General features: G+C 42.2%; 1 protein-coding gene across 2 annotated transcripts; it reads left to right on the top strand.

Moving 5' to 3' along the window:
- The first annotated feature begins 9,812 nt into the window (after nucleotides 1-9,812).
- Nucleotides 9,813-18,210, top strand: LOC139530065 (tyrosine aminotransferase-like). Of its 2 annotated transcripts, none has more exons than XM_071326125.1 (12): nucleotides 9,813-9,999; nucleotides 10,839-11,122; nucleotides 11,238-11,342; nucleotides 11,752-11,819; nucleotides 11,972-12,130; nucleotides 12,815-12,953; nucleotides 13,061-13,113; nucleotides 15,517-15,669; nucleotides 16,790-16,918; nucleotides 17,059-17,142; nucleotides 17,240-17,338; nucleotides 17,439-18,210. In XM_071326125.1, exons 2-12 carry the CDS (start codon nucleotides 10,846-10,848, stop codon nucleotides 17,577-17,579), a joined length of 1,407 nt encoding a protein of 468 aa, XP_071182226.1. In that variant the 5' UTR covers nucleotides 9,813-9,999; nucleotides 10,839-10,845; the 3' UTR covers nucleotides 17,580-18,210. The 2 variants fall into 2 exon arrangements, with proteins under 2 accessions (XP_071182226.1, XP_071182227.1); XM_071326126.1 differs by having other exon boundaries at nucleotides 9,878-9,999; nucleotides 10,833-11,122.
- Nucleotides 18,211-20,605: the final 2,395 nt, after the last annotated feature.

The raw sequence follows: 20,605 nt of genomic DNA, 5'->3' as shown, positions 1-20,605 counted from the left end.
CTAATCCCACCCCAACAATGAGTTCAGTATCAGCTCTCTATATCTGAGTAGTATGGAGCTCTGAGTATTGTTTCTTCATCCTATGCAATGTATTCCCAGGGAATTAGGTGGTGTTTTTCCCCCCCTGTCCAGAGAAATTAGTAATTGAATTTGTGGGATTTATGTCCCATCCTACATCCTGATATTTTCAGGAGGCTTGCTGAAATAACATGGAATGAACCATTTGCATTCTGATACAGATAATTATGTGGATGCTTCGGGAAGACCAAGGTATGTATTGTTAACACTGTTGTGAAACCCATTACGTTGTTTACAAGTAGGCCACCTCTGTACTATGAATGCATTATAACTCTGCTTTATTTGATTGCCATGATTTGATTACTTTGATCTTTGGTCAACACTGTTGACTAAACTGAATCAATTGTATATCTGAATATCAGCAGCTCTGATCGACCCAGTAGCGAGCCTATTAGTCAGGCTGATTGAGGTAGTATGTACATGTAGATATGGTTAAAGTGACTATGCATATATGACGAACAGAGAGTAGCAATAGCGTAAAAGAGGGGTTGGTGGGTGGGACACAATGCAGATAGCCCGGTTAGCCAATGTGCGGGAGCACTGGTTGGCCGGCCCAATTGAGGTAGTATGTACATGAATGTATAGTTAAAGTGACTATGCATATATGATAAACAGAGAGTAGCAGCAGCGTAAAAAGAGGGGTTGGGGGGGCACACAATGCAAATAGTCCGGGTAGCCATTTGATTACCTGTTCAGGAGTCTTATGGCTTGGGGGTAAAAACTGTTGAGAAGCCTTTCTGTCCTAGACTTGGCACTCCGGTACTGCTTGCCATGCGGTAGTAGAGAGAACAGTCTATGACTGGGGTGGCTAGGGTCTTTGACAATTTTTCCTCTGACACCGCCTGGAGTAGAGGTCCTGGATGGCAGGCAGCTTAGCCCCGGTGATGTACTGGGCCGTACGCACTACCCTCTGTAGTGCCTTGCGTTCAGAGGCAGAGCAGTTGCCGTACCAGGCAGTGATGCAACCAGTCAGGATGCTCTCGATGTTGCAGCTGTAGAACCTTTTGAGGATCTCAGGACACATGCCAAATCTTTTTAGGTTCCTGAGGGGAATAGGGGGTAGGGGAATTAACCATGGCAAGGTGACTAGGAATATGATCGAATACAAACAGTGTAGTTATTCCATCCGTAAGGCAATCAAACAGGCAAAACGTCAGTACAGAGACAAAGTGGAGTTGCAATTCAATGGCTCAGACATGAGACGCATGTGGCAAGGTCTACAGACAATCACGGATTACAAAGGGAAAACCAGCCATGTCGCGGACACCGACGTCTTGCTCCCGGACAAGCTAAACACCTTCTTCGCCCACTTTGAGGATAATACAGTGCCACCGATGCGGCCCGCTCCCAAGGACTGGCTCTCGTTCTCTGTGGCCGACTTGAGCAAGACATTTAAGCGTGTTAACCCTCACAAGGCTGCCAGCCCAGATGGCATCCCTAGCCACATCCTCAGAACATGCACAGACCAGCTGGCTGGAGTGTTTACGGACATATTCAATCTCTCCCTATCCCAGTCTGCTGTCCCCACTTGCTTCAAGATGTCCACCATTGTTCCTGTACCCAAGAAAGCAAAGTTAACTGAACTAAATGACTATCGCTCCGTGGCACTCACTTCTGTCATCATGAAGTGCTTTGAGAGGCTAGTTTGGGATCATATCACCTTCACCTTACCGACACCCTAGACCCACTTCAATTTGCTTACCACCCCAATAGATCCACAGACGATGCAATCACCATTGCAGTGCACACTGCCCTATCCCATCTGGACAAGAGGAATACCTATGTAGGAATGCTGTTCATTGACTATAGCTCAGCCTTCAACACCATAGTACCCTCCAAGCTCATCATTAAGCTCGGGGCCCTTTACCACCCACAGGTGGTAAAGGTAGGAACCAACACCTCAACTTCGCTGATCCTCAACACAAGGGCCCCACAAGGGTGTGTGTTCAGCCCCCTCCTGTACTCCCTGTTCACCCATGACTCCATGGCCACGCAAGCCACCAACTCAATCACCAAGTTTACAGACGACACAACTGTAGTAGGCATCACTGACAATCTGATATGGTCCACCCACACAGACAGTGTGGTGAAGAAGGCGCAACAGCACCTCTTCAACCTCAGGAGGCTGAAGAAATTTGGCTTGGCCCCTAAGACCATCACAAACTTTTACAGATGCACAATTGAGAGCATCCTGTTGGACTGTACCACTGCCTGGTACGGCAACTGCACTGCCCACAACCGCATGGCTCTCCAGAGGGTGGTGCAGCCTGCCCAACGCATCACCGGGGGCACACTGACTGCCCTCCAGGATACCTACACCACCCGATGTCACAAGAAGGCCAAAAATATCATCAAGGACATCAACCACCCGAGCCACGGCCTGTTCACCCCGCTGTCATCCAGAAGGCGAGGTCAGTACAGGTGCATCAAAGCTGTGACCGAGAGACTGAAAAATAGCTTCTATCTTAAGGCCATCAGCCATCACTACATCCTACCACCCGGTTACTCAATCCTGCACCTTAGAGGCTTCTGCCCTACATACATAGACATGGAATCACTGGTCACTTTAATAATAGAACACTTGTCACTGTAATTGTCACGCCTGCTCCTGCTCTCCCTCTCAGGCTGCCCTTCATTACATACACCTGTCACCATCATTACTTGCAGCTGTGCAATATCGGACTCACCTGGACTCCATTACTTTTTTGATTACCCCCTCTATATCTGTCTGCTCCTCACTTTGTTCCCTGTGTCAGTATTGATGTCGTTATTTTTACCCTGTCCATACGCTGCTCCTGTTCGGTTTCATGTCTGTGTTTCATTATATGTTCACTCCCTGTACCTGCTTCTCGTCTCCAGCGTTGATCCTTACAGAATGCTGACACCCCAATTGGAAGCATCAGGGATTTTTTATATATATATTTTTTGGTGACGTCGGGTCCGGGTGCCGCTGCCAAAGCAACCGGGGGATGCCTCAGCTGGCTCATCAGGCTCCTATGCCTCAGCTTGCTTGAGAGACTCACAAGCCTCGGTTGGCTCGGCAGGCTCTCACGCCATCCCTCGGCCGGTTCGTCAGGCTCCCACGCCTCAGCCGACTCGTCGGGCTTCCACGCCTTAGCTGACTCGAGAGGTCTTCTTGCCCTGGTGGGCTTGGCAGGCGCCCACCCCACGTCATGCTTCTGCCGGCCCATCAGGCTCACACGCCTCAGCCGGCTCACCAGGCTCCCACGCCTCTGCCGGCTTGTTGGGCTTCTACGCCTCAGCCAGCTTGTCCAGCGCCCATGCCTCGGCCGGCCCGCCAGGCTCGCCCAGGTGGGACGCCGGGTGGCGCCCTGTTAAAGGAATTTTGATTCCTGTTTATCAACCAATTCAATTAAAACACTGCCCATAAATAAGAATTTGTAAGATAATTATCAGCCAAATGGACAGAAAACCAGTCTTAAAATCAATCAATCAATAGCGTTTATTCTCGAGAGTACTGAATCATAGTACAATTTACATCAGGTTATATAATAAAGATGATGTCATAGGTTATAATGTCCATCCTCCTCTAGAATACAATGGCAATACAGTTCACAGCCTCATTACTGTCTGCCACCTGTTAAGCTATCTGCAACCAACTCAAGGTCTTTCCCCTCCCTGGGTAGAGACAGAATGTCCTGTAAGGAACACAGCATTCCAGCCTGTCTGAAGATAACTCCATTCTTTCTAATAAGGAACATATTACACAACATTTATGAGTTATAATTCTAAGTCAAATGTATACATATTTTAGTCATTAAACACAAAAATCCCGTAACACGCCCCTAGATGGGGAGGTACTGTCAAGTCTGCTCCCACTCTCCCTCTCTGGCGCTCAGGGGTGCCAGGCTTCCCTTCATTATGCACACCTGTCACCATCATTATGCGCAGCTGCGCAATATGGGACTCACCTGGACTCCATTACTTTGTTGATTACCCCCTCTATATCTGTCTGCACCTCACTTTGTTCCCTGTGTCAGTATTGATGTGGTTATTTTTCCCCTGTCTAGACGCTGCTCCTGTTCTGTTTCATGTCTGTGTTTCATTAAATGTTCACTCCCTGTACCTGCTTCTCGTCTCCAGCGTCGATCCTTACAGTAATAATGTTTACTCATTTCATATGTATATACTGTATTCTATTCTACTGTATTTTAGTCAATGCCACTCCAACATTGCTCGTCCTAATATTTATATATTTTTAAATTCCATTTTACTTTAGATTTGTGTGTATTGTTGTGAATTGTTAGATACTACTGCACTATTGGAGCTAGGAACACAAGCATTTCATTACACATACACATATTTAGCAGATGTTATTGCATGTGACCAATACAATTGTATTTTATCTGAAACACCATTTCATAAAGCTCCCGACGAACAGTTCTTGTGCTGCTTGCTGAGGCAGTTTGGAACTAATTATTGAGCATCAGAATTCAGATTACATTTCAGTAACCGTTTTCAATAGGCCCAATTTTACCGGGTGTAGTATAATACCCCTTTACATACCACAATACACACTCCAGTTTCTTACTGACCTAGATTCTTACACAATAATGAGTGTGACCTCAGGAACGGTTGTATTTCATGCAGGGTTATGTTGAGTCAAAGAGGTGTCTGTTTGATGGCATGGGTAAAATATGACACAGAGCTTCTGAGTGGACTGTTAAATCTTCTGACCAATCATTGTGAACCTCTTTTTCGAGGACCAATCAATGACGATCACTTTATTAGAAATTGGGTACATCACTGCACCATGCAACAGGGTGATTCCATGCCAGCGGGAGCGGAACATATTTTTAGTATCTCAGTCAGATTGTTCTGGCAATTCTCACATAGGAACTTAATTGGGAGGAAGAATGTTTAACATGTTTTTTACATTTGTATCACAAACCATTTTTAAGAAAATCATGATGAAATTGACCATTTCAGTCCCATTTTTAGACCTACAGTACCAATCAAAAGTTTGGACACAACTGATCATTCAATGTTTTTTCAACATTTGTGATATTTTCTACATTGTATAATAATAGTGAAGACATCAAAACTATGAAATAACACATATGGAATCATGTAGTAACCAAAAAAGTGTTAAACTAATCTAAATATATTTTATATTTGAGATACCTCAAAGTAGCCACCCTTTGCCTTGATGTCAGCTTTGCACACTCTTGGCATACTCTCAACCATCTTCATGAGGTAGTCACCTGGAATGCATTTAAATTAACAGATGTGCCTTGTTAAAAGTTAATTTGTGGAATTTCTTTCCTTCTTCGTGCATTTGAGCCAATCAGTAGTGTTGTGACAAGGTAGGGATGGTATACAGAAGATAGCCCTATTTGATAAAAGACCAAGCCCATATTATGGCAAGAACAGCACAAATAAGCAAAGAGAAACAACAGTCCATCATTACTTTAATACATGAAGGTCAGTCAATATGGAACATTTAAAGAACTTTGAATGTTTCTTCAGGTGCAGTCACAAAACCATCAAGCGCTTTGATGAAGCTGGCTCTCATGAGGACCGCCACAGGAAAGGAAGACCCAGAGTTACCTCTGCTGCAGAGGATAAGTTCATTAGAGTTACTAGCCTCAGAAATTGCATCCCAAATAAATGCTTCACAGAGTTCAAGTAACGGGTACATCTCAACATCAACTGTTCAGAGGAGACTGCGTGAATCCGGCCTTCATGGTTGAATTGCTGCAAAGAAACTACTACTAAAAGACACCAATAATAAGAAGAGACTTGCTTGGGCCAAGAAACATGAGCAATATCAATCAATCAATCAATCAAATGTATTTATAAAGCCCTTCTTACATCAGCTGATGTCACAAAGTGCTTTACAGAAACCCTGCCTAAAACCCCAAACAGCAAGCAATGAAGGTGTAGAAGCACGGTGGCTAGGAAAAACTCCCTAGAAAGGCCAGAACCTAGGATGAAACCTAGAGAGGAACCAGGCTACAAGGGGTGGCCAGTCCTCTTCTGGCTGTGCCGGGTGGAGATTATAACAGAAGATGGCCAAGATGTTCAAATGTTCATAAATAATAATAATCACAGTGGTTGTCGAGGGTGCAACAGTTCAGCACCTCAGGAGTAAATGTCAGTTGGCTTTTCATAACCAATCATTCAGAGTATCTCTACCGCTCCTGCTGTCTCTAGAGAGTTGAAAACAGCAGGTCTGGGACAGGTAGCACGTCCGGGAAACAGGTCAGGGTTCCATAGCCACAGGCAGAACAGTTGAAACTGGAGCAGCAGCACAGCCAGGTGGACTGGGGACAGCAAGGAGTCATCAGGCCAGGTAGTCCTGAGGCATGGTGCTCAGGTCCTCCGAGAGAGAGAAAGAAAGAAAGAGAGAAAGAAAGAGAGAATTAGAAAGAGAGAAAAAGAGAGAGAATTAGAGAGAGCATACTTAAATTCACACAAGACACCGGATAAGACAGGAGAAATACTCCAGATATAACAGACTGACCCTAGCCCCCCAACACATAAACTACTGCAGCATCAATACTGGAGGCTGAGACAGGAGGGGTCCTTGAAACAGTCTTGATATATTTGTCAAAAGAGAGACCAGGGTCCAGAGTAACGCCGAGGTCCTTCACAGTTTTTTTTGAGACGACTGTACAACCATCAAGATTAATTGTCAGATTCAACAGAAGATCTCTTCGTTTACAAATAGACATTAGACCGGAGAAATCTGTCCTTTGGTCTGATGAGTCCAAATTTGAGATTTTTGGTTCCAAACGCCATGTCTTTGTGAGACACAGAGTAGGTGAATGGATGATTTACGCATTTGTGGTTCCCACCATGAAGCATGGAGGAGTGATGGTGTGGGGGTGCTTTGCTGGTGACACTGTCAATGATTTATTCAGAATTCAAGGCACACTTAACCAACATGGCTACCACAGCATTCTGCAGCAATACGCCATTCATCATGGCTTTTGTGGCGCGATGGGTAACGATGCTTCGTGGGTAACTGTTGTTGATGTGTGCAGAGGGTCCCTGGTTCGAGCCCGGCGAGGGGACGGACGAAAGTTAAACTGTTACATGTGCAAAGCTGTCATCAAGGCAATGGGTGGCTACTTTGAAAAATCTCAAATCTAAAATGTATTTTGAATTGTTTATCACTTTTTTGGTTACAACATGATTCCATATGTGTTATTTCATAGTGTTGATGTCTTCACTATTATTCTACAATGTAGAAAATAGTACAAATAAAGAAAAACCCTTTGAATGAGTAGGTGTGTCCAAACTTTTGACTGGTACTGTATACCTGCCTTCTGTAATGCCCTATGATCTGTGAACCGTGCATGACAGACAATATCTTGATGTCATTATACTCCGTATAGTGTTTTCTCAAATATGGAATATGTCTAGATTCTGAAATACACATAAATTTATTCAACATAAAAAAAATATTAAAATGAATACCTCAAAACGACACTTTTTATTTATACTGAACAATAATATAAATGCAACATGCAACAATCTAAAGGTTTTGCTGAGTTACAGTTCATATAAGGAAATCAATCGATTTAAATAAATTCATTAGGTCCTAATCTTTGGATTTCACACAGGGCAGGGGTGCCGCCACTGGTGGGCCTGGAGGGCATAGGCTCACCCACTTGGGAGCCAGGCCGACCCACTGGGGAGCCAGGCCCAGCCAATCAGAATGAGCTTTTCCCCCACAAAAGGGCTTTATTACAGACAGAAAAACTCCTCCGCACCCCCCATTTCTTGGATCTCTTATTTCAGCTCATGAAACATGGGACAAACAGTTTACATGTGTGTGTTTATATTTCTGTTTACTGTAGTTTATTTTTAGACATTGTTTGTGACAATTATACTCTACAAACATCTACAATTTCTCTCTGGTACTTTTAATGATATGAGCCATTTTATATATAGAAATTGACATCATAGGTCATTAACCAATCACAGCCCTCTTTTAGGATTGCACATTCAGCAAGTCACCAGCAGAGGGAGTTCCCTTTGAATCCATTTTCCCATTCACTGTGTTGGTGGTGCGCATAACATTTTTCATACATTCAGAGTTAGCAGAGTCCACTCTGGAAATGTGATGTACTTGTAGAGTATATTGTTCTAAACAATGTCTTAAAATGAACAACATCAAAAGGGTTATTTTGAAATATGAATATATTTAATGTTGAATAAATTAATGTGAAAAATTTCAGAATCAAGACATACTCCATATTTTAGAGCACATAAGGAGTATTGTGACACAAATGTTTTCTGTATCACTTGGTGTTCACAGATCAGAACGTCTTCCAGGAGGCATGTATAGGTCTAAAAAAGGGCCTAAAATGGCCACTTTCGTTATAATTTTCTAAAAAATGGTTTGTGATAAAACTGTAAAAAGCATTTCAAACATCCTTCCTCTCAATGAAGTTTCTATGTGAGAATTGTCAGAACAATCTGCGATACCAAAAATATTTTCCGCTCCAGTTGGTGTGGAATCGCCCGACAACAGATGTACAAATGGAGAGCTGTGAATCATTCCTGGCTGTGATGTAAGTGACATGTTAAGGGTCATCAAACTGTTAGTGCATACCCCCTATGCATTTGTGTTGACACACTGCCTTTAGAGGGAAAAGTACTGTTAGTCCATAATCATTTTGGGGTAGGTCAAGTGAGGACATCGATTTAGGGTATGTGTTTCAAGGTAAATGTTTTATTTATTCAGAATATTGTGTATGTAGAAGGTGGACAGGAACGTGGTCAACATAGGTACGGAGAATGACAGGGTCCTTCACTGACTCAACCCCACCACACTGGCTGGTGCATAGGGCAAAGGGTCCTTAGCCAGATGATAAGGGGATGGTGGGGTACAAAGTTTCAGGGGAGTTTTGTGTGTTTTGGACGACTGCAAAATGTTCTTACTAGGATTTGTATTTATTTATCTTGAGAGAAAGTACATTCCTCTGTAAATGTTTCAGGACACAGCTCTCTCTTTATCAATATTGCACCACGAATCCTTCAGTCCCAGTTCACTGATTTACCCATCATGAGGGTAATCAACCCCAGAGTGAAGCAAAAAAACAACAGTTATGCTGTAGGCTACCTGTTACATTACTGTGTTAAATAGAAATGGTCAAGTGTGAATTTTCAACGTGTATAAATTGAAGCTTTATTTTCCACACATGAAGCAATTGCACTGTATCGTATACTACTTATCTGTATTTGACTGTCTATACCTATTTAGCTTACATGTACTCCTGTATACATACTGTACATGCTGTGGTCATTTGCCAGAAATCATAATTCCCTTCAGAATCTGGATTTTAAAATAACCCAATGCATGGAGCATTGAAACAACACTCTCAAAACCAGTTCTGGAGAGACCATCATGTAAGCAAGGTGTAGCTGTTCCATAGATTAGGGTCTATTAGCCTACTTACCCCCATTTTTACATTGTTTTTTTTTTTACAATGGAAAAATCATACTAATCCTAAACTGCACTCAACCTGACTGAGCCTCAACACGTTTTTGAGAGATCCGTTGTTAGAGGCTGAAATCAATTACTTTGATTAATCGAAACTGATTGATGCTTCATTCGAAAAAAATCTCCCATTCATGAAAATGTGCATTACGCACGAGGACGCATACGGGTCTCCTGTCACGAGTCTCGTATATGTCCTTTGGAAAGAGTTAAATGATACATATAAACCCAAACCTTGAGGTGTTTCACATTTTTGGGAATGGTGTAACAGGGTGTATGGCACAACACTCAGTCTCCACCAATGAAGTGATGGGCAGGGTCCAACACCCATTTTCGGGGGCTTGCTATAAAGCTGGTTTATAACAGACTTATCAGTATAAGTACATATAGAATATTTTACCTGAATTCCTTCATTTGGAGTGTGAAATTATTTTGAGATTGTAAAGGTATTTAAACATTATTTTGTCATTTAAATGTATGATTACGCATTTAACTACCCTTAGCAAGTAAATATCCAATTTATTAACAGGAAATGTATAATCCGCTACGGGTCAAATGTATTATTGCCTTTTATTTAAGGTATAGCTCGCATGTTTATTATTACGCATGTAGAAACAAATATTACCTTATTTAAAAGAGATGCCTATAGGCAATGTCGTTTCAGAATATTTGTTGTTTTTGTCTTATTTAAATTTTCTTATGTTTCTCATATTTTTGGGATAACTCAACGAGTTGATTAAATGATTCGATTTTATTATGTTAAATGTAAGTTAATTAGGTTATTAATTTATTGTTCTTGCGTGATGTAAATGTGTTTTATTTCTTAGCTTATGGACTATACAATGCATATATTTATACTGCGCTTGTGATAAGAAAGTCATTGATAGACTTGTCCAAGTCCGATCAGTAGATGACTCTTCATTAGGCCACCTTAATGTTCAACTGCGCGCATATCTTCATTTCAGTTCAGAACAGTAAACGCAGCGCGTTTGAGTTCAATCTGGATTTTATAGACATGGCACCTGTTGAATTTACATGGGTAATTGAACATCTGGGCTAGCCTACTTCTCTGCACTGACGTTTAATTATCCAACAAGTTTATTTGCAGTTTTCCAATGTATTATTTGTATATTCATTCATAATTTTAGTATAGTATAGTATTTTATTTGTATGATATTTTTCAAAAAAATGTAATGCAGGAATTATTAATCGAAATCTATTTGTTTTACCTATCTTTTACTCCCAATTTGACTTTTCTTCCTATCACTTCCATCTGGAGCTGCAGTTGTAACATGGAGGACAATTCCTATGTGGTCAAAATGAATGGGAATGGTGTCAATGAGAATAGTTCTCTCAATGGCGTCAATGGAAAAGGTCTTAACGAGAATGGTATCCAACATAAGACTGTGAAAGGCAGTGTTTATAAATCCAAGCAGAAGAGCCGCAGCCAGCGATGGAACATCCGGCCCTCAGAGATGTCAATCAACACCTTGAATCCCATCCGTGCCATTGTGGACGGGATGAAGCTCACACCCAACCCCGAGAAGCCCATGATTGCTCTATCCATTGGTGAGATGCTACACCACTATCTTATTTGCATATACTCAGTGTGTTCACTTGTGATGTGCAGTTGTCCAGAATTATGTTTCTTATGTACTCCTTTGTCTTTCTGTCACACCATCAGGGGACCCTACAGTGTTCGGGAACCTGCCTACCGATGAAAAAGTTACCCAGGCCTTGAAGGATGCCATTGACTCACACAAATACAATGGCTATGCTCCCTCTGTTGGTAAGACTCATGCAAACACTTTATCACAGCACCAACACTTCAAAAAGCTTGTCAAGTGCAAAATACTAAGGATAGAGTGAGATGGTGTAAAATTATATTTTTTTGTAAAGAAAATTACATGGTAATTGAGAAGATATTAGATGAGGCACAGCTTAAAGGGGAGTTGGGTGACTTGCAAGGGGTTGAGAGGTTGGATGTTATAAAGGAATTTCGGTCAGGGAAGTTAAGAGAGCTAAGTGAAATAGGGCCATTAACCTGTCTGCAGATGAACTGAATAGGTCCCCCGCTATGATTGATGATGATTGTAGCTCTAATGACTTATGCATGCGAAATCTCCCTTTGTCCCAGCAGACTACTGAATACAGTACACAATACAAAATATAAGCTGTTGTCTTCTACTCATCGACAGGTTATCAGAAGAGCAGAGATGTGGTGGCAAACTTCTACAGTTGCCCCGAGGCCCCCTTGGAGGCAGAGGTGCGTTTACCTGACTCATCCTTTATCTGCTTTTCCTCATTCAAACTTTATTTTTCTTCACCATATGTTCACCTCTGTCTCCCTACTGTAACTTTCCCCAGAACTAGAGGACATACAGACGTCTAACAATCTCTTGTTATCTTCCTTTGCAGGATGTGGTTCTGACCAGTGGCTGCAGCCAGGCTATAGATCTGGCCATCACGGTGCTGTGTAACCCTGGAGACAACATCCTAATCCCCTGCCCTGGATTCTCCCTCTACAAGACTTTGGCTGTGTCTCTGGGAATCCAGGTCAAACTGTACAACCTGCTGGTGAGTACTGGAGGGAGAGGGGAGCGATTCAAATGTGAGGGAGAGTGACAAAAACATGTTTTGAGGAGAAGGAACAAAATAGAGGGAAAATAAAGCAAACAAAGAAAAAGCGGGCTGATATAGATTTTTTTGTGAAGAGAAAGAAAGAGGGAGAGATCAAGGGCGGGGAAAAATATATTGTTGAAAGGGAAAGATTGGGGGAAATGCTGAGTTCTTCCTCACTGGTGCAAATCTGGCACTTATAAATCACATTGGATACTTACTTTCCTTTAGGCTTACACACACACACACACACACACACACACACACACACACACACACACACACACACACACACACACACACACACACACACACACACACACACACACACACACACACACACACACACACACACACACACACACACACACACACACACACACACACACACACACACACACACACACACACACACACACACACACACACACACAAACATACTACATACTACATACTACATACATACAAATACATAAATACTTGGAGCTGCATATCATTTCATAGCACTAAGATATCATAGCACTAAGAGATCAAAGGTCAGTTGAGATAGTTAGGGCAGTGCAGAATCTGCAGATAGGTTTGTGTGTTTTCAAGTGCATGTGCCTACTCTCTGCCTCATAGTGGCTTTGTCTGTACTTGCAGCCAGAGAAGTCTTGGGAGATCGATCTCCAGCACATGGAAAGCCTGATCGATGACAGGACAACCTGCCTGATCATCAACAATCCTTCCAACCCTTGCGGCTCTGTCTACAGTAAAGAGCACCTAAAGAATGTCCTCTCTGGTGAGCTCTGTTCATTCACCCCCTGAGCCACAGTGTTCCCTCTCATTATAGCACAATATAAGGATTTATACTAAAACAACTATGACTGTGTCTATTCTCTTGTCTAGTTGCCTCCAAAAATTGCATCCCAATCCTGGCTGATGAGATCTATGGTGACATGGTGAGTTCAAGACACACACAGAAGCCCTCTCAGAAACAAACACAACACAGACAAACACTCATACAGATTAATAGAGAACTGCCATTGTGTCTGTTGCATAAAAGGAGAGGATAATGTATTGTCTTCTGGCATTATGAAGATGTTGAGCTTACTAGGGTGTAACACAGGGTGAATTGGTTTATGGGGTTCTATGGAGGTGTGGTGGAGTACAGTAATAGCCAGGTCATGCATCCAGGAGGAGGCTTCTAGTTCTGGGGTATAGCCTACGTGCTGGCCACTGGCCCTCATGTAATACATAATACCAGCGAGGCACATTCTTTAACATTCTGTAACAGGGAGGTTTTCCCTGGCTCAGCTCTGCTGGGTATCCGAGGAGACCTGCCTGACACGTCCACATCAGCACTGGGGGGATTAGGGGTGTCACAGGCTGAATGCGGGGCTGGCAGTGGCGGAGCAACAGTGCTGGGGTTAGGTCAGCCAGGGCAAGTGAAGGATGAGCCACAGAGGTAATACTGTAGTAGTGCTGAGTGATTAGTGCTTTTTGAGGACGGTTCCGTTTCGTTAAAAAAAAATATAATTTCGGTTTCGATTACTTTTTTAAACATTAAAAGCACTATGTGGGTTGAATGCTGTAACAACACAGAATAAAACAGTGAATCAAAGTTCCATGATGCTTATCACATATAAACCATAATTTGTTAACATTACTTTAATAAAATATTTCAGCTGTTGTGTATATTACATTTGTTTTATTTGATTACTTTATTATTTAATTCCAAGTCATCATCTCATCTCTATAGAGCTGCTGCTTATGCTGTCTGACAAAATCACTATATTGTAGTTCTTCAAAGTAAATAAGGCATACTTTTATGACTGTTGAATACCAACTATCAATCACTTAGATCATGTATTTTCAGGTAGAGATATCTCGTGAAGCAGCAGCTGCTTTCTGTACCACCTCAAAATCGTCAGTAGGCGCTCCTCTGCTCTGCTTTGAGGGTTGGAATTAGTTTAGTAATTTCCGAGAGTTATTTTAAGATTTTGGGGGGATAGTTTAAGGTATTGGAATTTGTTTTTACCATTGTTGGGTGTTAAATTGAAATTCTGTAAGGTGTTTTAAGATGTATTTAATAGGGGAACAGTATTTTTGCAGTATTTCATGCATTGATGAGATTTACAAGAAATCTGTGTTTTTTATGATTAGTCCCTGTGAGAATGGAGAGAGGTGGTTGGGGTGATTTGTGAATCCTTTAGAGGGGGTGAGTGCATAAATCACATGAGCTCTGAATCCAGCAATGTCTCACTCAGGACAACAGAAGAACTCAGAATGACTGTGCACTTTTTCCGCATGTGTTTGCGATTAATGTAGATGTGAGGGTAGTATAGTGCGAGAGCGGGTGAGAGGGTGGGGGGAGTGGGGGTGTTTAGGGGCTGCGTGGAGGCATGACGTGTCTGGGCAGCATCAGTTCCATCTCACGGTTAGAGGGGAATGTTTGGCAAGCACCAGGCTCTTTCCCTAAGGGCCCCTGTGGGCTCCTCTCTGTGGAAAAAGCCTATCGCTCACGAGAGCATAGAGTGGTGCCAAAAATGCTCTGTTTGTAAATTAGGTCTGAGGTGAGGTTTAAGATTAGCTTTTTCTGAACTGTCAGTCACTGTGCTCTGACCAATAGGATGCGGGGCGGATCCCAAACGCGACGTCAAGGCCTCATCTCTAATGAAAGCCAGCTTATTACAGTTACTGTACCAGCCCATCTGGAGTTATTTAACTTCTTAAAAAATGTGTAATTGGATTACAGTTACATACTCAAAAACAGCTTATTACATTTTGAATTACCCAATCTAAAATCAAGATGAGGGCTGCAATTGTTTGCCTCAAACACACTGAAATGGCAGATTTTGAACATCTTTGAAAGCTGTGCTGAGCCACACAGCTTGGAAGTGACCTTAAGTGGAAATTGAAGATTTCCCCTCTATTCTAATCTATTTGAATCTCCACAACTGCCAAATTTGCTCTCCTTGGTTGCTTTTCGCAGAAAGGTATTTTTTTATCAAAAAAGTCAGTCCCACTAAACATCAGGGTCTTTGTGTCAAAAGGACATTTTTGATTAGTCAACACAGCTCTACCCTTTTCCCTTCCCAAGCTGGCCTTCAATCAGATTTATCTTGGATCGGTCTCATCTGTTGCATTTCCTTTTTTACTGGCCACAATCTGCTTGGTGGTTGGGTGTATTTTTCAAGACATTTGCACGACCCTGAGTGTACTGCTCTGCAGTGTGGATAGAATAGACATGTATCACTATGTAAAAACACTTTCCCTTTAGTGTAAACTAACACTGATGATTTGACATTGTCCTCTACAGTGTTTTGTATTGATATGAGTGTTTACTGTATCTCCATGATCAGGTGTTTCCAGGTTGCAAGTACCAATCTATGGCGTGCCTCAGCAGTGATGTGCCCATCCTGGCATGTGGCGGTCTGGCCAAGCGATGGTTGGTTCCTGGCTGGAGGATGGGCTGGATCCTCATTCATGACAGGAATCAACTCTTCGGAAAAGAGGTAAATCCTTCAGCCTCTCACTAATTGCATATGTATGGTCCAGTTTATCTATACACATACATTACACTACACCAGTGTTCCCTAACTGACAGCCCAAGGGTGATTTTACGTGGTCCTGGAGGTTTTCTGAGCAAAATATTTCTTTGTTTGAATTCACATTTTATTGTTGGATGTTAAACAATGTATAAAACGCCAGCAAATCAGGTCCAAGTGATTTTAATTTTGGAAATCTGTTCCAAAGTATTCCCACGCATAATAGAGAGATATACACTGAGTATACAAACATTAAGAACACCTGCTATTTCCATGACATAGACTGACCAGGTGAATCCAGGTGAAAGCTATGATCCCTTATTGATGTCACTTGTTAAATCCACTTCAATCCGTGTAGATGAAGGGGAGGAGACAGGTTAAAGAAAGGTTTTTAAGCCTTGAGACAATTGAGACATGGATTGTGTATTCTGAGGGTGAATGGGCTAGACAAAAGATTTTAGTGCCTTTGAACGGGGTATGGTAGTAGGTGCCAGGTGCACCAGTTTATGTCAAGAACTGCAACGCTGCTGGGTTTTTCAAGCTCAACAGTTGCCCGTGTGTATCAAGAATGGTCCATCACCCAAAGGACATCCAGCCTACTTGACACAACTGTGGGAAGCATTGGAGTCGACATGGGCCAGAATCCCTGTGGAACGCTTTTGACACCTTGTAGAGTCCATGCCCAGACGAATTGAGGCTGTTCTGAGGGGAAAAGGGGGGATGCAACTCAATATTAGGAAGGTGTTCCTAATATTTGGTATACTCAGTGTACATACAACCATGAAGCCATAATAATAATAATAATAATCACATGATTGTACACAAATGTAAGCAAGGTTTGAAATTATTATTTTAGTCAAATATTATATCTGTTTTGGCTTCTTGCGGTCAATTTGAAGTCTACAAATGATTTGTAATTATGTTCCGTCCCCCTGACCATCTGCTCAAGAAAAGATTGGCCCGCGTCTGAATCTGCTTGATGTTCCCTGCACTACACCAATACTCACACAGTAAAATTAGTCTGTGCATGTCCTCTGGGGGTTGAATCACTTCTTATGTGTCTAATTTGTTTCTCTTCTGCGTTTAGATTCGTCAGGGTTTGGTTAAGCTTAGCCAGAGGATTCTCGGTGCCTGCACTGTTGTCCAGGGGGCGATAGAGAGCATCCTGAACAACACGCCCCAGGAGTTTTACTACAGAACCCTCAGTTTCCTCAAGGTGAGTCCCCCTCCCTTGAACCTTCCCCAATTACTTTATTTACAGATGGTAGTAGTCTAACATATTGACGTATCTGGATATCTGTCTGTCTGACTGTCCTACTGACTTGTCTATTGACTGGTTTCCTGCTTCTTTCTCAGTCAAACTCAGAGATCTGTTTCTCTGAACTGTCCACTGTTCCTGGGCTGACCCCTGTGCTGCCAGCAGGAGCCATGTACCTCATGGTGAGTCTCACGTGTCCAGAACTCTTGGTGTGGAGTTGGTAGGTGGGGAGATAATAGAACAGACCAGGATACTTAGTGCGTGTCTTGGCATTTCTAGGTGGGGATTGAGATGAAACACTTCCCAGAGTTCCAGAATGATGTGCAGTTCACTGAGCATCTGGTGACTGAGCAGTCCGTCTTCTGCCTGCCTGCTACAGTAAAACATCACACACACAATGGTCTCATCCATCCTTTTTGTCTACCGAGGGTGGAGAAATGTCCTTGTTCTGTCTTTTACAACTCTTCTCTCCCTGCAGGCATTTGAGTACCCAAATTACTTCCGGATCGTGGTGACCGTACCAGAGGAGATGATGGTGGAGGCATGTGCACGGATTCGGGAGTTTTGCCAGCGCCACTACAGACCCTGCAGCCAAGACAGCAACGAGCTGGACCAATGAGAGACAGCCTGAGAGAGAGGGAGACCAGAGAGTATGGACGCAGTAAGGGACAAAAGTGAATGTGAAAAAAAGAGAACGGGAAGAGAGGGGGTGAAAGAAAGAAGAGAAACTAGGGAAGAGGAGTGAGAGAATTATGTTGCACTGCAGGAGCAAAGGATTTAGCAATGTAATTGGTGGTCGTCCATCTTTGGTAACTTAAATTTATGAGCAGACCTGATATTTATATTTTGTATGGCCATTTTATGTTAACCTTACTTTGACTAATTATTTGGCTTCATGGTTGTATCAATTCTCAAGGCTCCAGTGTTATTTTGTATGTTGGGTTGACCAGAACACCATTGGGCCTATAGAACCAGGGACCGGGGGTTTACCCACCCCCTTTGTTCAAACCATGATGGGGTTAATGGTTGGGTTGATCCTACCAGGAAAACAAATGGAACTCAAGCACCAGCACGGATCAGATTACATACAGTGCTTTCCATAGTCTGTGTTACATACTTTTTCTTGCTAGGATTATGATGCTCAACCAAAACCTTTCCTATCTACTTGTTAATCTATCTTCATGTAATATTGAATGTTATTTTTTTTATGTAAAAAAGTTATTTAAACCAAAGTAAAGCTATGAAATACCTGTTTTTTGTTGTGACTCATTAGCTCATGGTAATATAAAAACTAAATCAAAGGATGTATCCACTAACTTATTGATTATAGTTTGTTATTGAGGCCTACACCCAATCCAGACATGGGGATTTGACCTGAGCTGACCTGTCCATCAGTAAAGTCATGTAACAGCTTATTAAGGGTTGAATGGTACGTCCAATCAGTCCAGAATGGGGGTGGACATGGTTAGGGTTTCACTCACTGGTCCTTTGTCTTTGACACGCCTGCATGTACCCAGTGTTTATGATCAGGTGTAAATCTTCAAAAGACTTCAAGAGAATTAAACCATTAAACATGAACACGATATTGAATGACTTCAGTCTTGAGCTGTTGTCATTTCATACTTTGTTTATTCAGTACTCTTATAGATTTTCTGCCAGAACTTTCTCTTATAGTAAAATGTCATACCCCCTAGAAAGATCTCGAATCACCTTCAGTTTCAAAGCGCTATGTAGGCTCTCTTGGATTTAAAGAAAACAAACATCCTCACAAATAATAAATATTACATTGGAATACTTCCCCTCTTACTACACACAGATACATTTATCAGTTTGACTATTTGTACTGTAGATACACTTGTGGTTCAATGGTATGCTTCTCAAGATTATTGTAAAAAATGAAAAATCGGTGTGATGACTGACTAGCATGAAATCATTCATTGCTGATATTACAGCACAATCTACTGTTTGATATATGAATTGCAGCCTGGGACCATACTGAGCAGATTCAACATGGTCACATTATTTGTCCTCCAGGACCTGCATACCGGAATGTATTTGCATTACACTACCAAACACTTTAAGTTTAATCTACACTATTGTACAATATCACATATATCGCACAGTGCATTTGCCTATGTAATCTCACATCTTTCCTACCACATATTGTTTGGGCATGAGGATCCTGTAGTCTAGGTCTACAGTATTTCCCCTCAGAAGAAAATGTCCTTTAGGACATTCCCCTTCATCCCCTTCATCTTGAGTGTACACATAAATACACAATAGTGGTGAAGTACTTCTTACATTGTTCAACGATTAACTAGAAAGATAAGGAAGCGAGAGAGCAAGAGAAACAAGTCCCCGAGTGACCTGCAGCTGGACTGAAGGTGGGATTACAGTACATTTACATTTTAGCAGACACTCTTATCCAGAGCAATTTACAGTAGCAAGTACATACATTATAATACTTTTTTCATAATTGTCCCCCATGGAACTCGAACCCACAACCCTGGCACTTCCCATGCTCTACCAACTGAGCTACACGGAACCACATACACACAGACACTGGCACAAATAATCACATGGATGATACAGGGACTAATTGTCTCTACTGATACCGTTCTTGACATTTCAATAACAAATCTCTGTGTGCGTTCACATCTTTTAAATTACTTCTAGAAAGTGTGTGATGAGCTCTTCCCTATAACAGGTGGAGAAATGCTCACCACTGACACTATCTGGGCCTGTGGAAGGTCAGCACGTTATCTTATCCCCTTCTCTTTATTAACATCACTATACTTTATCTCATAGCAACAAAACGGTTTGTCTTTCTTCGTGGTCTATGTTTGGTATCTTCAAGTGTGGTGTATTGCAGTGCCTGTCCTGTAATGCTGTGCAGGATGGAGGCCTTGCAGGCCTCAGGGAAGGTGAAGAGTATTGGTGTCCAACTTCAACGTCCTCCAGCTGGAGAGACTGTTCTCTGTGGCCAAGGTTTCCCCTGCAGTTAACCAGGTACTCAATAAACCTTTGACCTGCTACTAAAGCAACATTCTGATATCATGAATACCTTAATAATGCATTATACCTCACTTCTTTAACCAGCTCATACATCCAGTACAATGTACAGTTAACTGTGTTTATGCATGGATGCTACATGTGTAAACGGGTGTGTGTTTACCTTGCTGAAAGAGTGTGTGGGTGTTGTTAATGGGTCCGAGAGGAGGAGACAAAAATGGACAATGGCCGAAAGAGCGTTTTGACATCTCTGTCATATTATCTCTCTCTCCTCTCCTGCAGGTGGCGTTGCATCCCTATCTGGTCCAGTCTAACCTGGCAGATTTCTGCAAGTCTCGCAACAATACCCTCAATGCCTACAGACCCTTTGGTTCCCCTAGGCCTAGAAGACCCAAAACATGTGAGTCCTCCTGATAATAACATGTATGGGGGAGAGTGTGGTAAATTGAGCCATTTTTTACATTCATCATCACTCCGTCAAGACAAATATAGTATTGTTTCTATCAAAGATTCAACATGTGTATCCCTAGAAATAACCAGAAATCATGTAAATGTTAGTTTTGAAAACATAGCTTGTCCAAAAAAAGTGATCTCTTAGCGCAACTTACTCCAGGTATGAGGTGAGTTGAGCCG

Source organism: Salvelinus alpinus, chromosome 9 (genome assembly GCF_045679555.1).
Source record: "Salvelinus alpinus chromosome 9, SLU_Salpinus.1, whole genome shotgun sequence".
Lineage (NCBI taxonomy): Eukaryota > Metazoa > Chordata > Actinopteri > Salmoniformes > Salmonidae > Salvelinus > Salvelinus alpinus.
Note: the sequence above shows the minus strand (reverse complement) of the source record. Positions and strands in the feature narration are given on the sequence as shown.